The sequence below is a fragment of the Siniperca chuatsi genome, linkage group LG6 (assembly GCF_020085105.1).
Source record: "Siniperca chuatsi isolate FFG_IHB_CAS linkage group LG6, ASM2008510v1, whole genome shotgun sequence".
Classification (NCBI taxonomy): Eukaryota; Metazoa; Chordata; class Actinopteri; order Centrarchiformes; family Sinipercidae; genus Siniperca; species Siniperca chuatsi.
The window spans coordinates 7,209,346-7,231,272 of NC_058047.1; the positions used below are offsets into that span (position 1 = coordinate 7,209,346).

Below are 21,927 nucleotides of genomic sequence, written 5' to 3' on the forward strand. Positions count from 1 at the left end.
CACTGCTGGGACCTGATTGGCTTTTGGATCTGTCAGTCAATATTTTTTCCACTCCTGTAACCCCTGGCAACCAAACAGTCCTACTGATGAGTGACGAGAAAAAAGTGTGAGAGGATTTCAAGCTAACTACTACGGCTTAACTACCGGTAAACTTTTATTTATTCGTCTATAAACTAAAGCTGTAACGTTTAGTAGCTGCATCTCTAGTGGAATTTACGTTATCGTTAACTGCAAATAGCAGCACCTTCGACGAAACTGACTTGTAATAAACAAACTGTATCCCTAGATCTCTTTAGCCACAGTGTCTTTTTCATTACTGTTAACGCTAGCTTACCTCTTCTAGTTAGCTAGCAAGTAAATTCTGCTAAATAAACATAAGCTAACGTTATTCTAACGTCTTCTTATTGTGAGGTTTTTACAGCTATAGTTTCTATTTACAAATTGTCACCCAAAATATGTTATAAAACATGATGCCTTCATAGATGAATTTACCCAATTAATATATATATATATATATATTGCTTTTGATACTTTGGGCAAGGAAAGTTTATTTGTATATCACTTTTCATCAACAAGGTAATTCAAAGTGCTTTACATAAGACAAAGACATTAAGAAACGATATAAGATAAGAAATATAGAAGAAACACTAGGTAATATAAAAAAGACAAATATAAAAAAGACAAATCTTTATATAGGCTTTAAAAACGTTAGAACAAAATAGAAAATAAGCTAAAATGGAATAAAATATTATAAACAGAAGAATAAAAAAGACTTGGATTCCTGAATACTTCCTTCCACACTCTATATCATTGGTTATAACCGTAGCAAGTATAAACTGAAGTACACCATAAAAATGTAAGTCAGCCTGAGGACATGGCTTAATTTTGTTTTTACAGATAAAGTAAATTTAGATAGGCTTCTCTTATTCTAGGGGCCTTCTTACAAGGCAATGCAAAAATGACTTCTGAATGAATTCTCTTATCCTCCACAAGATGTCGCCACTTGAGTTGATAATGATTTTTCAGGCACTTTAGCAAGACAATGCTCTGTTACTGTGTGTAGTATAAATAAACATGTGTATAGATAAAAAATATGCAGTTTGGTTTTTTACTAGGAGAATTGTAACACCATATGTTGTTTTCAGAGACTTTGTATGTAACCTCTTTCTCATTAGTGAAGCTATCCTAAGAGCAAGGATGCCACCTAAGAGCGCAAAAAGTGCAACAAGCAGTGCAGGCAGCAAGGGGAAAGGTAAAGCTGAGTGTCTGAATACTAGTATAGTGTTAATGTGTGTAAATGCATGCATGTTTATCTAAGGAAGATCAAATGGAGACACACGCAGTAAATAAAATGGTGACTGTTACTTCCCTTTTAGGTAAAAAGATTCAGTCACCTGCACCAGTGGAAAAGCCTGGTAAGAGAAAATTATTCACCTTTTTTACTTATTTATTTACCCATCCTAAACTATGATGTAGAAGAGACAATTAAAAAGGTATTTACTTTGAGCTTAGTGCATTCACAGTCATGTCAACTTGAAAAAATAGGAAAACACTTTTAGTAACTGTGATGGCTAAACTGAGCTTGGATTTGGCTATACTCAGCATAGATGCAGCTATCTAAAAGTAAACAACTGGTTTGTATTAGGTAGTCTGCAGGTCCTGAAGCAAATTTTAATAATCTTAAATTATATTAACTAGAAGTCTCGTAAAGCTTACATGGCCTTTGAATACAGTACACTCAAGAACTTTAAGTGTTATATTTAGTTTTATACATTTCTAATTTTAACTTGATGATAGATTCCATATGTATTTGATTACCTTGATTTATTTGAAAGGGTAGGGTCATTTTAATGAAAGTTATGTACCATTTATCCAAATTGGACTTAGATAATGTAGGACACCTAAATCACAAGAACTGTCTTACTTTGAAGTAGAGATGCAACAAGCATGGCTGCTTGAAACTAATAATCATAGATGTCTTTGAGGAGTTGGATAAACGATATGCATTCTTCTGATATGATCTTTATTCAGCTGTGGTTCCCCATTGTCATGGTCTGGTTTACTGTCAACATACCATGGTTTTGGTCACGAACAGTGTATCTTACTATAGACATTTCGTCATTGGCTGTTGTGGGAGTTTAAAGTAATGGTGTTAAGAGTCCTCATTCAGATTGACTCTGTTTTGTACATTTATTCATTAATTTTGCCCATTTTCAACTTATACACCCATCAATATAAGTGCACGTTTGTTAGATCTCCTAAATGAACACATCTTAAATAGATTTACCCTAATCTTGATCTAACCCTGGCCCTAAAATGTAATGGTTAACATTGTGAGGACCAATTTTTTTGTCCCCATCGTGTGACTATATGGTGGCCCACTGACACAAATATAAATGCAACTCATGAACAGGTTTCTCAAGGACATTGATTATATAAGTGATATGTAATCTTATCAGCTGATAAACGCCTATTTTTCAGGCTTAAATTCTTCTCTAGTAGCAACATAAAACAAACAGCCATAGTTACAATGTACTGTGGTATAGTATAAATATCTTACAGTGTGTAGTCGAAAAATGCTAACTTTGAGTGGATTATGCAAGAGGAAGGAGGCCCGACAAATTTAAAATATCTCTTCAGCGCAGCCTACAAGTGCAGTTTAATTGCATTCTTTAGGGTTATGAAACATTGCACATCACACTCTATGTCACTCAAGCAAATATTTCCCATGAATACAAATGCCATAGTTGACACATAACTCTGTGAAATGAGGGGTGTGAGTTTCCACTACAATGATTTGGCATGAGGCCTAAGTGGTGTGAGTGGGAAAGGTTGACACACCCAGCTGGGAAGTGGTTACTTAAGCTGTACTTTGGCATTCCCAGGGTCCCCTCAGCAACCTTGGCAAAAGACTTTGAAGAGAGAGACCGCAAGCAGGATGAAAACTATCATTATGCACAGCCCTGTTTACTGTAGTGTGCCCTGGACTGAGCCTGGCCTTAGATATGGAGGAGTCTACATAGATTATGTTTATTAGAAAAACTTTGCTGTGGTGATGGTGCAGTACTGCAGTTTTATATAGTAACAATCCTGGTTAGATGACTGTAACTAAGCAGTTTATGTCTCGAATTCATGCATAATTGATCTGCCTCTCACATGCCGGTATAGTACATGTAATACAGCAGCAAGCGTTTGGACATTATGTGTAGGCCATTCACAAGGATTGCATTTCATCCTGTGATTTTGTAGGGTGGTCCACCCTGCAGGGAGGGGCAGGTGAAGGATCAGAGGTATTGTTGTGCGTTTGATCAGAAAAGTAGGGGCAAGAATCTATGTCAAAGTCCATAGGCAATAGTGACTTTAAAGCCTGTCTATTGTGTGAATATCACTTGATAAGTAAGGTTTAGGCTCTTAGTTGTGGTATCTCTACATTCCTACTCATCATGCTTGTGTCTCGTTTTTCAGCACTGTTTCATCTATTTCTACAAATTACATTTCTGCTTTCTGTAGTGCATTCCCGTATGTCTGTCAGTCCTGTCTCGCTCCGTAGTATATATAATTGTTTTTGTTCTCTTTACTGTTCAGTACCTAATCTGCAAACAAGCTATTCACACTGTATATTGTTTATGTTTCTAAACCTCTTGTTTTTTCTCCATTCATATAAAACTGTTGAAGATAGAAAAAAACACAGATTTTATATGCAGGATATAATCAGACATAAACCATTTATATCTTTGTTTTAACAGCTCTATTTTGCTACCTCCAGCTGTAAAGGATTATTTTCGCGTGATATTTGTACATTTCATTTCAGGAAGATATTTTTTTGATGCACAGATGATGACAGCAATTTGTTTTGTACAGTCTACAGGATAGGCAGAACACACAGACATTTAAACATGTAACACAGCTCATTATTATCATTGTCAACACCATCAACATCAAATCTTCTGGCATCTGACAAGAACACCTAGACTTATGATTTCAGAATGATCGTAATGATTGACTTTATGAGGCCTATGAAGAAGATATGAATACACACTATGTTTCTGGTTAAATTCACCAGCGTGTGTTTGTTTACATTGTTTTGATATAGGGCTTCTTGCTATTAGATTAGCTGTTACAATCTATTTTTTTTAGATCAACATGTGTAATTATTCTCATGGTAGACTTTTATTTGTTGATCTTGTATTTATAAAAGAAAAAAGTTTCAGAACATCTCTAGCCCTAGTGATAAAAACTGTTTTGAAATGGGAGTACCTTTAACATCTTGAAAAGGGACCCAACTGACAAACAAATGATGCTATTATTGAGTGCTTTGCCCCAAAACTAATAAAATCCAAAACAAGATGCCTACCATCTTTCTTGTCTCCACTGATTGTGAACTCTCTCCCCAAGGTCATCCTGATGATATCTTCCCCATGGTCTTGACATCAGCCACCCAGGAGCTCTTTGGTTGCCGCACAGATGAGGACGTCACAGGGGAAAGCCCTTACAAGCTGCTGAAAAAAGACGACATCATACAGGACATTAAGACAAGAGCCGCAGTGTCCGATTTCAGCCCTGTGAAGCAGATTGTGCTGGTGAGGCTGATCCATTGTCATACAGATCACTCAGACAATACCCCCAAGACACTGTGATGATACACAGTACCCAAGTTAAAGGGCTGTGGGAACAGACCAGTAACCAGTGCAATTTTACCTAATTTTCCCTCTGTCTCTGATCTAGATTAAATACATGGTAACCACCACTTTTACTTTATGCTTTCATGCCCCTTCTACTACAATACATTACTCTAATGAGACCAGAGAGAGTCCTAAGGACTACAGACTTATCTGTTCTTTGGTGATGTGTGTGTGGTTGTCTGTCTTTTTCTGTGTTTCTAAACCCCACCACGTCGGTCTTCATGTCTGAAATCCATTCTATCAATCATTCCATCGTCCACTGTCTCGACCAAATTCCTGCTATAATAGGTTTCCTTGTGGTTGCCAGAATAAACACAAATACACCACGTTAATTATTTCTAAAGATACGCTGTCATAAAAATAGCTGAATCTTTTATCTGACAGGACTATCCAGAGGATGAGATCTTGCTGGTTTTTGACAGGGACTTCACCTATGATCAGAGCTTCTACCTGGTTCTGACACCAGAAGCTAAGGACAAAATCCTCAACGTAAGCAGACAGTAGTTTTGGTTATTGTAACAAAGTTCACTGTTTCCTAAATTGCTTTTGTTCTTACTAATACCCTACCCACTACTTGGTGTTTGAAAAGTGGTGCAGTAGGTTTTTCATTTTCATTTTCCTAGTTATGAGGATAAATGCCTTAATCATTTAGCATGAACATATTAGCACCAATGCGGGGGCCAATATTTTATTTCAATTTTATTCTGGTAAACAGTTTTGTAGACAGGAATGTTTTCTATTATTTACTTTCCTTTTATATTGGAGGTATGTACACTGTTTTATCCCTTATCACTAACAGTAATGGCTGGTATCAGAGGTCATACATTTGGAACCCCCATTTGGCTTTGCTAGTTGGCATATTTCCAGTTAAAGTAAGACTTCTCAAACTACTTCACTATCTTGCTCTAGCTCAAACATTTTGTGACAAGTGTAACTATGTGGGAAGATTTCAAGTTTATCAAAAAAAAAATTCCTGTTCTTTATACTGTATGTTCTTGTGATTGTGCTCTGTAGCTCCCAGAGCCTGAGACACCAGAAGTGCTTGAGAATGAAGTCAATAAAATCCCAAAACCAAGGCAATGGATATCTCTTGGCAGTGAGAAGGAAATAGACGAAGAGTCTATCAAAGAGACCAGAGAAAAGGTACTGCAGTATATAAAAAACAAATTAAATATGCATATAAAATCAGAATTTTTCTCATTCACCCTTGTCCTTACATTACACCTCTCTATTCTGTCTCCTTTTTGTCATCAGCTGTGGTACAAGTTCTCCAGAGTGCGGAGGAAGTTTGGGGTACCAGTCTGTTTTTCCGACCGCAGCACTGCAGATGCTAAGGGTGGCTACCTAGAGTGTGTTTCCTATCAAGACAGCAGATTCAGCATCATACAGATGCAGAGGGACTGCGGGATACAGGCTGTTCCCAGACTGCAGAGCAGCAGTGCTCAGACACAGTGGTATGCCAGCAAATCACTACACATAAAATGCAATTGTTCTACAAGGGGGGCACTTACAGGGTTCTGCCAACACCTGTTTCAATGCATTAAGAAAATAAGATTTTAACACTGAATGCAATATTAAATCCCTTTGTGAGACAAGTATTTTTCTGCAATTCATGCCTATGTGCCCTATACTTAGGTGATGCAGATTATATGGACGTATATTATGGACATATTCATGAAGTAGCATTCACCATATAACATTTTTCTCTCTTTATTGTTTTATATTTTCTCCACCGCCACAATTAATTTTAACAACAATATTTTTTTTCTGCTCACTTTACAGGAAGGTTCAGAGGAATATCTTTACCCAGTACATGCCAAGAGAGTTAAGTGATGAAGAAAAAGACAACATCCTCCAATCTGACAGTCTGAAGAATTTTTGTAAATCAGTGACCCCCAGGTAATATGAAATATTCTTGTAATTCATGTTTTGCTTCCTATACTGTATAGCAAGACTGATAGTCATTATTACCACTGTAGGACCATCAGAATATTCAAAAGGAATACTTTTAGGACACCTTCACCTTCCCCCAGTGTATTATATTTTGTGTTGTTATAGTTGCCTTCACAGCCCAGACTTTGGGTTTTAAGCAAAAGTTTCAATAATACATTGTAATCTTTCACTTTCCCACACCCCCAGCCTTCCTTTGTATCCAGGTAAGAGAGAAGAGAACATCTGGAGTATTACAAAACTTTGTACTGTAGTTATAGAGAGATATGATGGAAGAAAATGAAAAATTATGCACACTTTTATAAAAGTGTTTCCACTAGAAGTTTTACCTAAAAATGTTGTATTTTTTTCAGGGTTTTGCAAGCCCTTCAGCAGGAAGAGATCATGAATGTGTTCTTTGATGACTGGAAGGCTTTGGGGACAGCAGCTGAAGACGGTGACTATTCTGGGAAGGTTTCCGAAGGTTTGATGCTTTATCAGGCCTTCACAGACCAGAAGTACACGAAGGACAAGAAAATCAGCAGCATTAATTGGCACCCTACCATCTACGGTAAAGTACAGAATTACAGTCAGGGAACAGATTTTTCTACCAAATTTGAACAGTGGAAATATATTATCAAATTCCTGTGTTGTATTGTATTATATATTGAAATATTATTATTATAATATTGACCAAAAGACTTAATCCCTCAATACTTAAAGGTCATCGTCCGCATGCATAATTTTCTGTCAGTTATTTGGTTCAGATTACTTTAGTTAGTGTCCTTGAAGACATTTTCAGCAAATGAAAACAAATGTTGATACCTTGTGTGACTTGGGGAGGGTGCAATGTTCAGCAGATGTTCAATGTTCAGCAATGTCTATAATAGCATTTGGTTGGAAAGTGCTAACAAGGATAGTTTTGATGGACAATGCTGGCAATAAATATAACAAAAATAAGTGATATTCTTTCTCTGTGTAATCTCACTCTCACTGACAAGTATCAGAATTTCAAATCCTCATCTAAAAGCATTATTGTTCTTCAATACTGCTTTGTAATGTTGCCCAGCTGTCATCACCCATAGAGTAGGCAAGACCCAGAATAATATCAGTGCAAAAACATGTGATCAGTACGTACAGTAAATATGTTATTCAAAGAAGGGATCAGAGTTGAGCCACCGATTTCTCAGTTAAAAATACTTGGTAAACATATTTAACATCTATTTTTTGCCGCTGTGTAGTTCATACATTGTATGATGTGTTTTTGATGTGGTAGGTGTGATAGCTGTGGCTTTGACAGAGAAAAAGGAGGAGCGGTTGAACGAGTCCACAACGTTTGTCGTCAGACCTTCTTTCATTCTCTTCTATAGCTTCTCCGACCCCTCTAATCCCCAGGTATGGAAAGTATATGAGAGGGACCTTCTGAGTGAACGTGGAGAGTGTAAGTTGGAAAAGAAATTGAAAAGACAGAATTTCTCTCTCCCATATCTGTTTGAGACACACTTTGATAAGAAATGGCTGGAAGGATTTGCTTTGTGCTGTCATTCAAGGCCATTATTTGCTTTAGCAAAATTTGATAGGCTCTATCGATTTGACCCAGGCTCTCAATCAATAAAACTGAGCTGCTAAATCACTCAAAAGTAATATGAGATCTGGATGATGTATGCCTTCACTGGTGCATGTGTCATGCTTTGGTTTCACTGTCTGCTGGAGCAGTGATCAAAGTGGCAAAGGGAAACCAGAGACATTATATAATGGATAAATATATTTATTTAGTGTGGGGAGTAAAGTGCTGTAGTACAGTCTTGCTGTTAATTTAAACTCCAGCATGATGCTGAAAAATGACTTCTCTGTAATACCATCCTGCCCCTCCTGGGTCTTTTTTTCCACTTATGCCTGATGAAATGGAATCTACTGTATGCATCTGGTTTTGTGGATTAAAAGCTGAACTTTGTATGGAGAGACTAGAATAAATAAATACTTGGGATGGCAAGCACCCAATACATGGAAATGTCTACTTTGAAATATAATATTTCTGCCCTGTGTATGTGGGTTTTCTGTGTTGTTTGCAGTTGCTGCTGGAGTGCCCAGATGACATTTTTGCCTTTGAGTTCTGCCCCTCTGATCCAAATATTATTGTTGGCGGCTGCATAAATGGCCAGGTGCTGACTCTGTTCTGCATCTCTGCTTTGCTGCATCTGCTGCCTTTTCTGCCTCATAGTAGCTTTTGTACCTCCACTTTCCCATCCCTTTCTTTTTATTGTAAGGAAAAATGACGAGAGATAAATGTGATTTATCAAATATACCTTTAGTCATGTTAGTCATATCCTGTAGAGTTCTCACGTATTGTTTCTGTTCCCATTCTGTTTTTAATCAACATTTGATCATATTTCTGAGTGTTTTTTACATGAGGAAGTATATTTTGCACCCAGCTCAGATGTTGATCTCCAGTAACTGATTTTGTGTTGCTGTTGTCTCAGGTTGTGTTGTGGGACATTTCTGCTTACGTCACACACTTACAGGGAACACAGCCTGGTGGTAAAAAGGTCTCTGTCAACACTGACACATTCGTAAGTATCCTGTCTCTAATGTGCACAATGTTGATACAATAATATATGGTGTTCTGTATCTGTTGGTGTATTACATGTGGTATCAGTTACCGTAATTCTTTGGCTTATGATGATGTCAGCTTGGTTTATTCAAGTATGGGTCCTCAGTTTATCAAAACATGCAGCATATTTTTGCTGTTAAAGACAGGCAGTACTCTTCAGTGGTGCTGTATGACAGAGTGAGATGATGATACGTTGACTACTGAGTTCTCTCCTCATCCTCACCCTTTCATTAGATGGGAATGCAGTAACCTAATGGTCCTTTTCAAGCCAGCCACAGCTGTCAAAACTAGTTCCACAAATGTACTAATGCCTGGAGTAAATCTCAAAACAAGTTTATATCATTCATTGACCCCACTGCTAAACGAAAGCAGCCTATTAGGCCTCATACAAACACCCCAGTCAGACTTAACTTATCTAATTGAATTAAACAAACTTCAAAGAGGTTTTCTCTTTTGGCTTAACATCATAGTAAATGGCATATCTGCCCTGTTTACATGGTATTATGTAGAGTAATAAAGGAAAGGATGGGGAAGAGAGAGGTAATGATACGTGACAAAAACCAGGGCTCAGATTTAAAGCCACAAAATAGCAAGTACATTAAATCCACCGTAGCCTGTTGAGAAATCCTGACACCAAATATTAAACCAGTTCTGTCCCTTAAAGCCTGATCTCCACAGACATCTTCCACTCGCCTGCTGTATTTAAATAGACATATATGCCCCCATCATCTAGTCTCCATTTGCTTTGTGTGTTTTTATTGCCTCTACAGTGGAACAGCTGTCTCCATCCCTGTCCTCACTACTTCCATCTCTTTTGCTTTCCCCTCTCCCACCGTCCGCACCTCCCTCTATTCTCTTTGTGCTTGTTTGCTCTTCATTCCCCAGAGTCAACAGCATCAGCTCACATACTCCAGCTGTTACACAAGCCTTCCATCTTCCACCATAGTTTGTCCCCCATAGAAGATAACACACAAGCAAATCAGATCTCTGCCCTCTGTTGTGTTTGCAGTGTAAACAATGGCAGTTGTATCTGCTAAAAGGCTTTATTTCCATGTTGAGTGCTGTGAAAGCTGTGCTACACCAGCATCTGTTGCTAGCTTATCAGATAAATGAAGAATTAAAATCCTCCTGTATAGATTTGTGTTCTGTTGACAAAATTTAAATCCAACTGCACTGCACAATCAAACAAGCAGATGTATGCACACTCAGAGTTAGCCTGTAGCAGTATGAGTAGATGTTTTAAACCAGTGATCTAACTTTAATAAAAAGCAGAGAAAGATAAAATTATGTTTGACGTGCAAACTTGTGTCACAATCAGCATTGCAGAAGTTTTGGGTTTGGTACATGTTGAGCTGTTATTATACTTGTTGCCAGGTTTAATATCTAGTATTGCAATAAGTGCGCCATAATCCATATTGTTATTAACAATGGTGTGTTATTTGGATTTTCATTCCACATGAGAGCAGCACTATCATGATACAGTGATACTGTAGGCACAGTTTTTGGAGTTTTGTGTTGCATTATATATAATTTGTTACGCATACTATATTTGAATATCCTGCTGGACCATTTCAGGATGGCTGTTCACCACTGTATAAAGATTGAGTTGTCAGAGCTCACTGTACATGCTGTGCCTTTTGTGTCTGACCTCCCACCAGGACCTCGATGACAATAAAGAGAATCAGACTCCTGTCGTGCGCTTCTGTGCTGTGTCTGCCTTAGAGAGCAGCCACAAAGCACCAATTACTGATGTCCAGTGGCTGCCACCAACATTTGAGGTACACGGAGCTGAATGGCAGAGGGGTTGAAAGGAGTAACAACTGCAGATCAAATAGGCAGAACACTGATCACGTAGAGAGTTATTTCTTGATGTTTTCCATTAGGAGTGCATTAGGTAGGTGTTTTGTGTGACTACACAGCAGTGCTTTCAACAAAACATTCTTCAATGTTTTCTTCTTCTCAAGCTTCTTTTATCATATCTAATGTAAACACTGTTGCATAGTTTCCAAAATACTGGAGGCAACTAGAGTACATTTGAATCCTTCACACCTAAGTCTCAAATTGATAATAAAACATTAAACACTTAAAGGTTCAGGTTTCTTATTGCTCTAATGATTTCTGTATCTAGTTTTGGAATATTGACAGAGTTTTTATCTGACTAATGTTAAAAGCCACTTGAATGTAAACAAGATTAACAGGAGGTAAGGCAATAGTGGAGTAGTCACGGCAGAGAAAAGGCTGTGAAGGTTAGACTGCAACATTGAGGGTATGATGATAGGAATTTCAAGATTCAACAGGAAGGTATAGAAGGTTGATGCTGTTGGAGAAAACAAAATAATGAAAAAACACAGTTGGTCATAACTAATTGCAGAACATGAACTCCACAACCACAAACGATTGCATATTGTTTTATTGTACTTGTACTGACAGACTTTCCTGTTCCTAACACCTGTAGAAAACAGTGTCTGCCTCCAGCCTTTGTCTACTAATAGTGGCCCAGCATAAGGTGTTTGGTCTGTAACCCAGTACAAAGAAGTGCAATAATAAATGTGAAAGCAACTATGGCCTCACACAGATTCAGTAATATTTTACAGTCCACAGAACCTAAGCTTGTTGCTTAGTGTTTCTAAAGTCTTCTTCATGAAACAATGAGTAAATTATATTTCTGGTTTCCCACTGGTGCCTATCCCTTGTGTCTATATAGCCAACTGTAATAAATCACTGTTGAAAACTGGCACTCATCTGGATAAATAAAATAAGGCAATCATCAAAATGCCCCCGGGGGCACATTAACCTCCCATATATCTTCAGGAACCTTGTTCACTACTATCAGCTCTTTACAATACAAAGCTTGACAGAAATTTGTTGATTTTGTGACTCCCTCTCTCTGATTAGGTGACCAGGACAGGCTTACCAGTAGAGAACAAGTATAACATTTCTGTCCAGGTTGTCACCTGCTCCCCTGACTGGTAGGTCTTATACAGAAAAATTTATGAAATGCTGTCAGCTTGTAGTAAATATAACCGAGTGATATACGACAGATTTTGACTTAACAAGTATGCCTGTTTGTTTATATGTCTGCCTCTCCACTGATTTAAAAAATGTATGGTTGGCAGCTACTGCCGGGTACAGAACATCTGTCTCTATCTTCCTTTTATTACTATTCCCCCTCACTGTTCAATTTTATCTGTCTGTGGAATCCAGTATGATCAGTGACTGATTGTATTTACATGTCAGTTGTATGTATGTGGGGTGTCGGCACGGTAGATACCGGTAAGCTATTTTACCAGTGTTGTTGATGTTTCTGTATGCGTGTCATAGTGGCTGGTGGCTTATGTCCTGCAAAAATCTGACTATTTTTAACTGACATAGGCAGCTTTTATCATCTACCATGCATAACCATAACTGACCTTGTGTAGAAATATTGTACCCTGTGTTACAAGTAGTCATACATTCAAAAGTAAAAAGTACAAAAGTATTTGCATCAAAATATACTTAAAGTACAAAGTTGTTGAATACATTTTTGTATTATCAATCTGGATCTGCAAAGTAACTTAACTAAAGTTATAAAAAAAAGTAAAAAGTACAGTATTTGTCTCTGAACTGTAGTGGAATAGAAGTATAAAGTAGCAGAAAATGAAAATAAAGTATGAGTACCTCAAAATTGTACCTAAGTACAGTACTTGAGTAAATGTACTCAGTAACTTTCCACTAATGTGTGAGGGCAACTGTCATTTGCTGTGACACTCAACAACCAACATCTGCCAATGCATGGAGGTTCTACATGGACTACACTAGACTGGCTTTAACCCACAGGGCAAGCTAACTTGTCCTCCCGCTGCTAAACACACTGTACTGTGCCAGTTAGATATTTAAGAGCTGTGCAGTCAATGAGGGTATTGTCTTTTGTAGCCAGATTACAGGTCCCACTAGTAGTGTTTCTCTCTAGTTTACTAGAAATCATCAGTTCATATCGCTCACACACAAACATTTTTGTGAATTCTTCTCACATATTCTGAAGACCTGATATGTGTGAATGTATATAGCAAGACGTGACAGAGTTGTTGATATAGTATACTGATTTATTTCAGCATCTGTGAGAATGTAAAACGTTTCCGGTGTGTGTTTTCTGTGTTTGAACAGTGAAATAGTAATTGTGGTGAGTTTTGTAGCCTTTCAGCTAATATACCAGATGTTGTCAGAGCAATTTGTTTTTATTTGTTTGGGAGTGGACTATACTTGTGACTAAAGTCTGCAGAAGCTGTTACTCAGTTAAGTTATGAAGTATCAGACTTTAGCAGGCTGCTTGTTATATCGTAAATTGACTGTACTTGTACAGTGCCTTTCTAGTCTTCCGACCGCTCAAAGCGCCTTACACTCCATGTCATTCAGCCCATTCATACACTGATGGCAGGTGCCAACTGCTCACTAAGCTGATCTTCCGATTAGTGAACGACCCGCTCTACCTCTAAGCCACAGCCGTCCCTATATATATTTGGAAGTCTGGGTAATGTCCATAGATTGGTGTTGAAGAGGTTGCAGATGACAGAGGGATGCCAAAATACTGCTCACTGTCTGCAGTTATTGGCAGTCACAACATTTGGAGAAGATGCTGCTTTTTGTAGCTTTAATTAGAGTATGACACGGGTCTCCAACAGAGTCTGTATCAATCAATAAGTTTTTGTTAATTTTTAGGATGATGATCATTTTTCATTACACTGTTTGTCTGTGTCTCCCTCTCCCTCTACAGTTCTATAATGTTCTGGGATGTGCGAGCATCAAAACAGTTGAGCCTGTCAGCGTCAGGCAGGAAGCAGAATGTGGATCAGAAGACCCAGTTGACACCCTACACTGTCCCCAACACTTTCAAACACCTGGACCGGACATGGAAACCTCTGTTCAGGGTACTGCAGGCTTCAAGGGTGCAATGGGGATGCGCAAAACTCATGATTTGTGTAGAACCATAACTTTTAACTGACAAAAAGGAAATTAATATTGGGACTTTTTCCTGCAGTTTCCAAATCTAAAAATTAAGCTGTATACACATTGTAATAGTGTACAGCAAACTGAATGGCCATTGTGTTCAGTAGAAAAACATTAAGCCACCAACACTGGCAGAAAATGCCACTGATTCTACCTGTAGATAGAGCTTTGAGAAAACATTTAATAAATGTTAACAAATGTTGCCTTCCACTGTCATGACTAATTTAATTTTGATGTTGAAAAATCTGACACAATGGATTTATGTATATATATGAATACACCTGCATTTAATATAAAGTCATGAGTAAGCTAAAGCTTTCAACTAAAATTAAATATTGAAAATAAACACTTAAAAGGAGGAAGGACTAAGGCTTTGAGTTTGGCTGATTTCCCACAGTGCTAACAAGTTAAACCACCATGTGAATGTCACATTATTTCCAACTTTTAAAAGCTCTGTGAATATGTTTATTTATGTATGTATTTCTACGTATTCAAATGTGACTCATTTAATGCTTTTCAGTGTACAGTTGCTTGAGCATAGTCTGTGATTTTGCTTTAAATAATGTTTAGTCTCTGTCAGTTCTTCAAATGTCAAAAGTTGTCTTCTTCTCTGTCATGTGTCAGGTTTCCCTGCCAAAGATTGAAACCAGTGGAGAATATGCTCCTTTGAAGTTCAGCCTAGAACACTACACCTGTAATGGTAATAATACAGGTAGGACCACAGGTGAGGGATTTTACCCTTGAGGCTGCCTGGGTTTGTTTGTTTCTGTCTGTGCCACCGTCTCTCCCTTTTCCTACAATCAATCACAAAAATACACATTACTGAATTACAATAATTTACAATAAATATTATCTGGTTTTATTGTTGGATACAAAGCACCTCATGAAAGTGGGTTTAACTCAGTCACACACTCACTCAAGTGATTGTCCGAAAGAGATGGCTGTTTGGTCATTGTCACAGTTTCACACACAGCAACCTGGATAAAGAATGTGATAGCAAAACTCAGTTTGCGAGTTCAAAATGTAAAACTAATTTTGCCTGGTTTTCCATGAGTAGTCCTAGTTTTCTTTTTACTCCTGAAAACATCACAGATGAGAGGAAAGCTTATTTTGTGAAGGTGAACAATTAATTCATTCTGAATCTTTAAAAACAGTGTTAAAAACAAGTGAGGAGATCAAATAATGAACATTACAAACATAACTATCCCATGTCTGATAGTTCTTAAAAGTGTGTGCATGACTGCAAGTCTATTTTTGGAGGATCTTGGAGTCTTTAATTCCGCTTTGGATGGTTGAGCACAGTGATCAGTGGGGCAGGGTTCACTCAGCCCTCAGGTACTTTGGTTCTCTGTCTGTCTCCCTCTTCTCTCCTCCGGTTTCATAGCACTTTATTAAGTGATACTTCTAAACAAGGCCTTCATAGTTGAAGAGCATTAGCCTTGCTGAATGTCAGCTCTTTGCAATATGCTGCTGAGGCTTCTTGAGGGCCAGAAGATGATCGTGTGTGTCCTGGCTGGTCAAGAAGAGGCCTGTCTTTGTCTGGCTGAAGGTCTGCCTCTGTAATCACAGCTTTGGTGGCTGGCGGTTATAGAATTAATATGTTCACTAACTGAGGCAATAAATCTGATGTTTTTTTTCAGCAGCCCTCAGGCAGTCTGTTATTAAGGTTTTAATGAATCCCTGTATGATTAAAACTTTGGTGCTACTTAAGATGTTTGACTGATTGATTGAGTCTATGCTGTCTGCCTCTGCGCTCTCAGCATTTTGGTCTGTACCTTTTGCCATTTCTGATGCTGGACTCACTTGCACTTACAGTAGTAGCTTCTGTAGAAGGTTTTACGAGCAACCCCTCGTGGGGATTAAGCAGTTGAACAGCAGTGCAGTGTGGTAAAAGTGAAACAATGTCTACATCTGTAGCTGTGCTATATCAACTGTCTCATATCTCTACACACATCTTAACTGGGGGAATGTGGATTTAGAAGATGTGTGATTGGGTAATCTGATCTGACCTTCAAGAGCTAATCTAACAGTGAGGCTGAGACCGATAAGGGGGTGTGAACGGATAGTCCTATACTGGCCCTGACAGGGCTTTTGTGATGGAAAAAGCCTCTTCCATCACAACCAGTCCTGCCTATCTCAACCCTCCCACCCTTCTCCCTTACTGTCCCCATTTTCGCCACAATCCTTACCCCCACCTCCACCTCCTTCTCTTTCCCATTCCCCTCATATCCCATCTTACCAACCCATTCACTTCAGCTGTACCCTTCCCCACCTCCCTGTCTTTTGTCCTGCTGTCGTCTTGTTCATGGTCATATTACAGAGCAGGCTGCATCAATGCCACTGTTCAATCTCTATTATTTCCTTACTTTAAATAAAAAGTAGATGTCTTTCTTTCCTGACAAGTCGTTAGTGTTTTCAAATCTTGCCCATCGTTCTTCCCTTATTGTTGTTTTGTTTAAATGCATATTTGGGCATTTCTTCTTTGCAAACAAGACCCAAAATAGCTGCATGAAAGCCATGCATGAGCCAGTTAGCTATTGCAAAAAACAAGTGCTCTGTGATTTTTTGTAAATGTTTTTTTATTTTATGTATATTTATTTCCCTTTTAGATAATTGTTTTCTAAAGAGTTTTCTACAGTGTATTGTCAACATTTTTGTCCCTGTTGAGGGCCGTGCTACCTCTCTTGACTGGCTGAAAAAAAGTTGAACTTTTAACCTTACCTTACTTTCTGCCCCACACCCTACACTCTCTCTTGCTGTTTCCCCTGACAGAGAAAGCTGATAAAAATGATGACAGCTCAGAGGTCATCCCAGACTACAGCCATCTCAGAGTGCCCTCAGCTAAAACACTCACAGCTCTGGAAGATGTCAATACTAAGCTCTATATTGGAACAGAGGTAAAATATTCCTACCAATAAAATCAACAACATCAAGTAGTATTTTACTTCAGCACAACACTCGACCAAGATGACCAAAGTCACCAAATCATTTTTCACCATGAGCCTTCAAGAGTTTTTCTGCTCACAGATATTAATAATGGAACAAAGATAAAGTCAGATCTTGGAAAATAATGTACAAAATTAAATATTGCCTTTAAGTTGAGATAGATATTTCACATTTTACTGTATTCCATAGGAGAAATTTCTCATCTCAAAATCACAGGAAAATAAATGAACTGTTCAAGTTATACTTGAGCAGCACATCTGTAACACATTTTATCAATAGCACTGTTAACAAAACTAAGACAAAATAGAAAATGTGACAAGTTTATTCCATGTTTCCTTGTAACATGTTCCATAATTTGTATATTTTTACTGCCAGGATGGGGAGATTGTTTACACTGACTGGAAACTGGGAAAGGACGACTCTGGACGGCTGCACAGTGAGTGTTCTGGCTTGTAATTATCAAAGTGAGTTTAAAGGAACATAGGCCCATTGACTGACTGTTGACCATTCTCCAAAGCAGACCAGAATGCAGTTTGTTTTAGCCATTTGATGTTATCCACAATAGTAATAGTATCCTCAAAGCCTTGAGACAAAAGAAGCCATTGACAGTAATAGATTAAATCATAAAAACAATAATATCCAAATTATTAAAATAATTTTAATAAGCAATATCACTGTAAGTCAAGTCTTCATCCATGCTGAACGTTTTCACTGTTATAAATTAGTCAATAAATCTACAAGGACACAGAGGGTTAATCGTTCCTTGTATTGCATTGCCCTGTTGCTTCTGTGGAAGCAAATTACTGTTGAATGTAACAGTGCTCCTTCTCTTCCTATCTCTCCTCCCTCCCAGGTGCCAAGCCCCTCCGCTGTTTTAGCATCCATCACTGGTTGGTGAATATGGTACAGCGGTCGCCCTTCTTCAAAGACATTCTTTTGACAACAGGAGGCTGGAGCTTCGCCATCTGGAAGGAGGGAGTCATGGTAACAACACCTGTCGCTTCAACTACAGTAGCAAAAAACATTGCAGCAAGTTAAAATTATACCCACATACGTGATTGAGTTAGAAAAAATAATAATAAACACAAAATATCAAAGTTATCCTAAAATATTCCATTAGTATTTATACTAATAATAAAACAGACCAGATTTATTGCATTTTAAATCCACTGACTCTATTTGACTTCTTGTAAACTACGTTATCCAGGATGGCCCCATCATCCTGTCACCAAGCTCTGAGCAGGTGTGCACTGTGGGATGCTGGTCCTTGTCCCGACCAGCTGTTTTTTTCATTGGGAAAGAGGATGGCAGCATTGAGGTGTGGAACCTGCTGGAAAAGACCAGTCAACCTGTGCACGTCCACGCACACATCACCAATGCCAAGATTACCTGCATCAAACCCTGGAGCGCGTCCTGTGAGTTCTTGGCCTCTTTGGTGCACAACACAGTAGTAAGCATATGTGTAGCTCCATTAACTTGTTTTACTATTTTTTGTTTCTAACTGTTGTGTCTCACACCCAAATCACATTTTAATAATATGTTTATGTAAATGACAATAAATGGAGGTAAGCCTGTGAATCAGTTTGGGCAGAAAACTTGAGTGCGCTGCTACAAAAGCTATATCAATCAATCAGTCAAACTTTATTTATTTGTATAGCACCTTTTGTACAGCTTAGTGCCATTTAGTGCTTGATAGAAGACTGACAAGCTGATAATAAGACAGTACAAATGTAAACAGTAAAACAATTTGAGACTAATGCACACGAGTAATAAATATGATGAAAATGTAATAACAAAACCAATAAAATAGATAAAAATGTATTAAAAAACAATACAATAGATAAAAGACAATAACAAATAAAATAGGGAGTAAAAGGGAGTAAGACATTTTAAAACATGAATACAATAAAATATATGATTAAATAAAATAAATAATGGCCATAAAACATTCAAATATACTGTCTGCTGCTCACCTGAAAACTCTGTTGTACCTGCTGTAATCTCTTGCCGCTGTTACTGCTAAGATACAGAATGTTGCCTCACTCCCTGTTTTACTTATATTTTCACAGAATTGATCAGAATTTCCTTGTTGTAAGATTTTTTGAGTGATGGAGCTCATTTACTGGATTTTTTTGTACATACAGCCAAGCAACACTTCCTGACTGTGACCGATGACCTTGGGGTGGTCCGTGTTTTCGAAATCCCAAAGACACTCTACGTTCCCTCCAGGAGTGAGGTAAGACAGTCCAACCAACTCGTATGTACTCACTTCAAAGAAGATTATGAGTTGTCTATTAACTTATTATTTTGCAAAAACAAAGGATAATGTACCCTTGACCAAGGTTGAAAAACGGAGGTAACAAATCTAGCCCTGCAGCATGCCAACACTAGTTTTAGTGTTTATTTTTGTTGCTTTACTGCATTGATATTAAGCTAGTCCACATAAAGAATTCTAGTAATGCTGTATTGTGATTTGATTTGATGTCACTTTATTGTCAGAATATTTTTCTGGTAATTTTGTCTAGCGTCTCTAGACGTACACTGTTTCACATACATAACAAAACTCAACATTTAACCAAAACAACAAAACAAATACTACAGACATACTGTATATTACATCATACATTAGAACTTCAAACCAGTGCCTTTCTCTTTTGTCTGTTTGTAGAGTTTGAGTGTGAAGAAATACTTTGAGCTGGAGGAAGACAGGCTGAAGGATTTTATGAAGAGGGAGGAACTGTGGGCAAAACAGAAGGAAGCTGAAGAACTCAAGAAGAAGACGGTGAGCTGTGGATTCTGACTGTAGAAAGAATGAACTTTGTGTGGACATTACAGTAGACCTAGAGTACAGAAGTGAGTTTTTGTATGGAGGGTTGTTGGTTTGGATCATCATGCCGACTGTAGTTAGACTTAGTGCATGATGATTTCTCTCCCAACCATCAATATTTGCCATTAAAGTGGCTTTGAATGAGACCTTGTGTCCTCAGCTAGGCTCTGATCTCACTGGTATTGGCGGACAGTCCTCTGAACGTACAGTGAGACCTACAAATGGTTTTTACTGGCCCAGTTCAAAGTGTGTACACCAGTTCAAAGTTGACCCTGGAAAATTCTGGAGTAGGTCATCCCTTTGTTTCTGTCTACTCTGTCTCACTTATTCTCTTTCCCTCTCTCTGCCCTCATCTTTAATTCATTCAGATCATCATTTGATCCTGGGCACTGGGGAGAGTATAGTTAGAAGCTGGATGGCAGTTATGAATGCAGAGGAAGTTTAGTTTTGTTGCAGTAATTTCATACACATATGCTGTTATGTGTAACAAACCTCCCCCCTCTGGTGAAAGAAGATGATAGAAAAACATTTTGCACGATTAAAATACCATATTTGAATTGGTATGTTTTTTACATCAGCAAATTTGCAACTTCCAAAGTAGACATGTAGGAATTTGCTCAAACTGATTATAACTAATTTACTTCAATAAAATTATAAGACCAATGTGTTCTGTCGAGCATTTCCTGAAGCCACAATATGTTTCCTCACCAGGAATAGATTTATATTTTAGGACTCTTAAAATTTGAGCTTTGCTTGAAATTAATGTTCAATATTTAGTTAATGAAAAATCAAGTCACTAAAATTCAGAGGCAAGAAAAGTTTGGTTTATAACATGTTACCTAGATATGACCTTAACATTTCTGCTTTAAAGAGGGGAAATTGTCAGCTCTGTAGTAAGGAGCAGTTTTAAAGTGCCCTATCATTTGCTACATATTGTTTATGACTCTAACACTTCTCTGGTTTTTGTCCCCCAGGAGCCTGACAAGCCAGTCAAATTCCTGGAGGAGAATGAAGAGGTGAACATGAAGGAATACAATGATTACCTGACGCTGGAGGAAAGCATCCTGAAGGGCCTGGGCCTGTGGCCAGCTACTGCCGATACACACGATACCTGATATCACACACACATACACAAATTGCATTTTATATAAATTATATAAAACAGGTTTTCACATAGTTTTTATCATTTTTATATGAATCTGATTGACTGTTTTTATAAAAAACACAAAGGTTTGTATCTTTGTAGCAGTTTTCACAATATGTCATAACTACTTGTATATTAACAGTTTTTATTAAAATGCGACCTATATACTACTTAGATGTAAAAGATGAGAAAAGTGAACATTTTTGTAAATCGATTCTGCCATCAACATTCAGACCATTTTTTTCATCCACCCATCTGAGATTTAGTTACTGGGTAATGTCATCCATTAGCGCCCTCTTCACCACCGCTCCCTGAGGATACAGTTTGGAATACCTCAAGGATCTGACCTTGACCTTGGCTCTTTGATTTCATGATATCTATCTGTTGCTGTTGCTGTTAAAAGCTCCTCTAGTATATAAATCAATTTTGTACGGCTCATCTTATGTGCTGTTGATAAAGAAATGTTTTAATCAGAAGGAATTTAAAAGTCACAGACCACAGACCATGGAAAAAGTCTCCAATCATAACCTAGAAATGATCCTCGTACAGTAAAATTATGTATACAGTACGGGTCTTGATTTAGGTAACAGTTCACACAGCAGCTATCTGAAGTTGGAGTAGGGGGATGTAGGCCTGACTACGTTTTAGTAGGGCAAGGCGAGAAAAATAATAGTATGTACAACTTTCTGTAATTCATTCAGATGATTTTAGAAATTCTGGCTGGACCACATTCTTAAAGCTGCACTAATCAATATTCTTATATAAACAATGGGTCAAATGACTGTGTGTAATGTGAAAGGACACG

The 21,927-nt window shown here is 37.9% G+C and overlaps 1 protein-coding gene across 2 annotated transcripts; it reads left to right on the forward strand.

The window, feature by feature from the left end:
* The first annotated feature begins 12 nt into the window (after positions 1-12).
* dnai3 (dynein axonemal intermediate chain 3) lies at positions 13-21,690 on the forward strand. 2 transcript variants are annotated; one of them, XM_044200997.1, is made up of 23 exons: positions 13-146; positions 1,176-1,252; positions 1,377-1,415; positions 4,396-4,580; positions 5,067-5,171; positions 5,697-5,825; positions 5,937-6,136; positions 6,465-6,581; positions 6,986-7,182; positions 7,888-8,006; positions 8,684-8,773; positions 9,092-9,181; positions 10,881-11,000; positions 12,118-12,191; positions 13,973-14,126; positions 14,830-14,929; positions 16,978-17,102; positions 17,527-17,587; positions 18,005-18,135; positions 18,359-18,566; positions 19,296-19,387; positions 19,820-19,933; positions 20,953-21,690. In XM_044200997.1, the coding sequence occupies exons 2-23, from the start codon at positions 1,198-1,200 to the stop codon at positions 21,091-21,093; spliced, it is 2,646 nt and encodes an 881-aa protein (XP_044056932.1). In that variant the 5' UTR covers positions 13-146; positions 1,176-1,197; the 3' UTR covers positions 21,094-21,690. The 2 variants fall into 2 exon arrangements, with proteins under 2 accessions (XP_044056932.1, XP_044056933.1); XM_044200998.1 differs by having other exon boundaries at positions 14,830-14,917.
* The last annotated feature ends 237 nt before the right edge of the window (positions 21,691-21,927 follow it).

What these genes read in the sequence shown, in the direction of transcription:
- dnai3 (XM_044200997.1), top strand. Translation starts at nt 1,198, where the DNA reads ATGCCACCTAAGAGCGCAAAAAGTGCAACAAGCAGTGCAGGCAGCAAG. An exon ending in GCGGCTGCATAAATGGCCAG is followed by an intron (nt 8,774 to 9,091) that starts GTGCTGACTCTG and finishes CTGTTGTCTCAG; the next exon opens with GTTGTGTTGTGGGACATTTC. An exon ending in ACGTTCCCTCCAGGAGTGAG is followed by an intron (nt 19,388 to 19,819) that starts GTAAGACAGTCC and finishes GTCTGTTTGTAG; the next exon opens with AGTTTGAGTGTGAAGAAATA.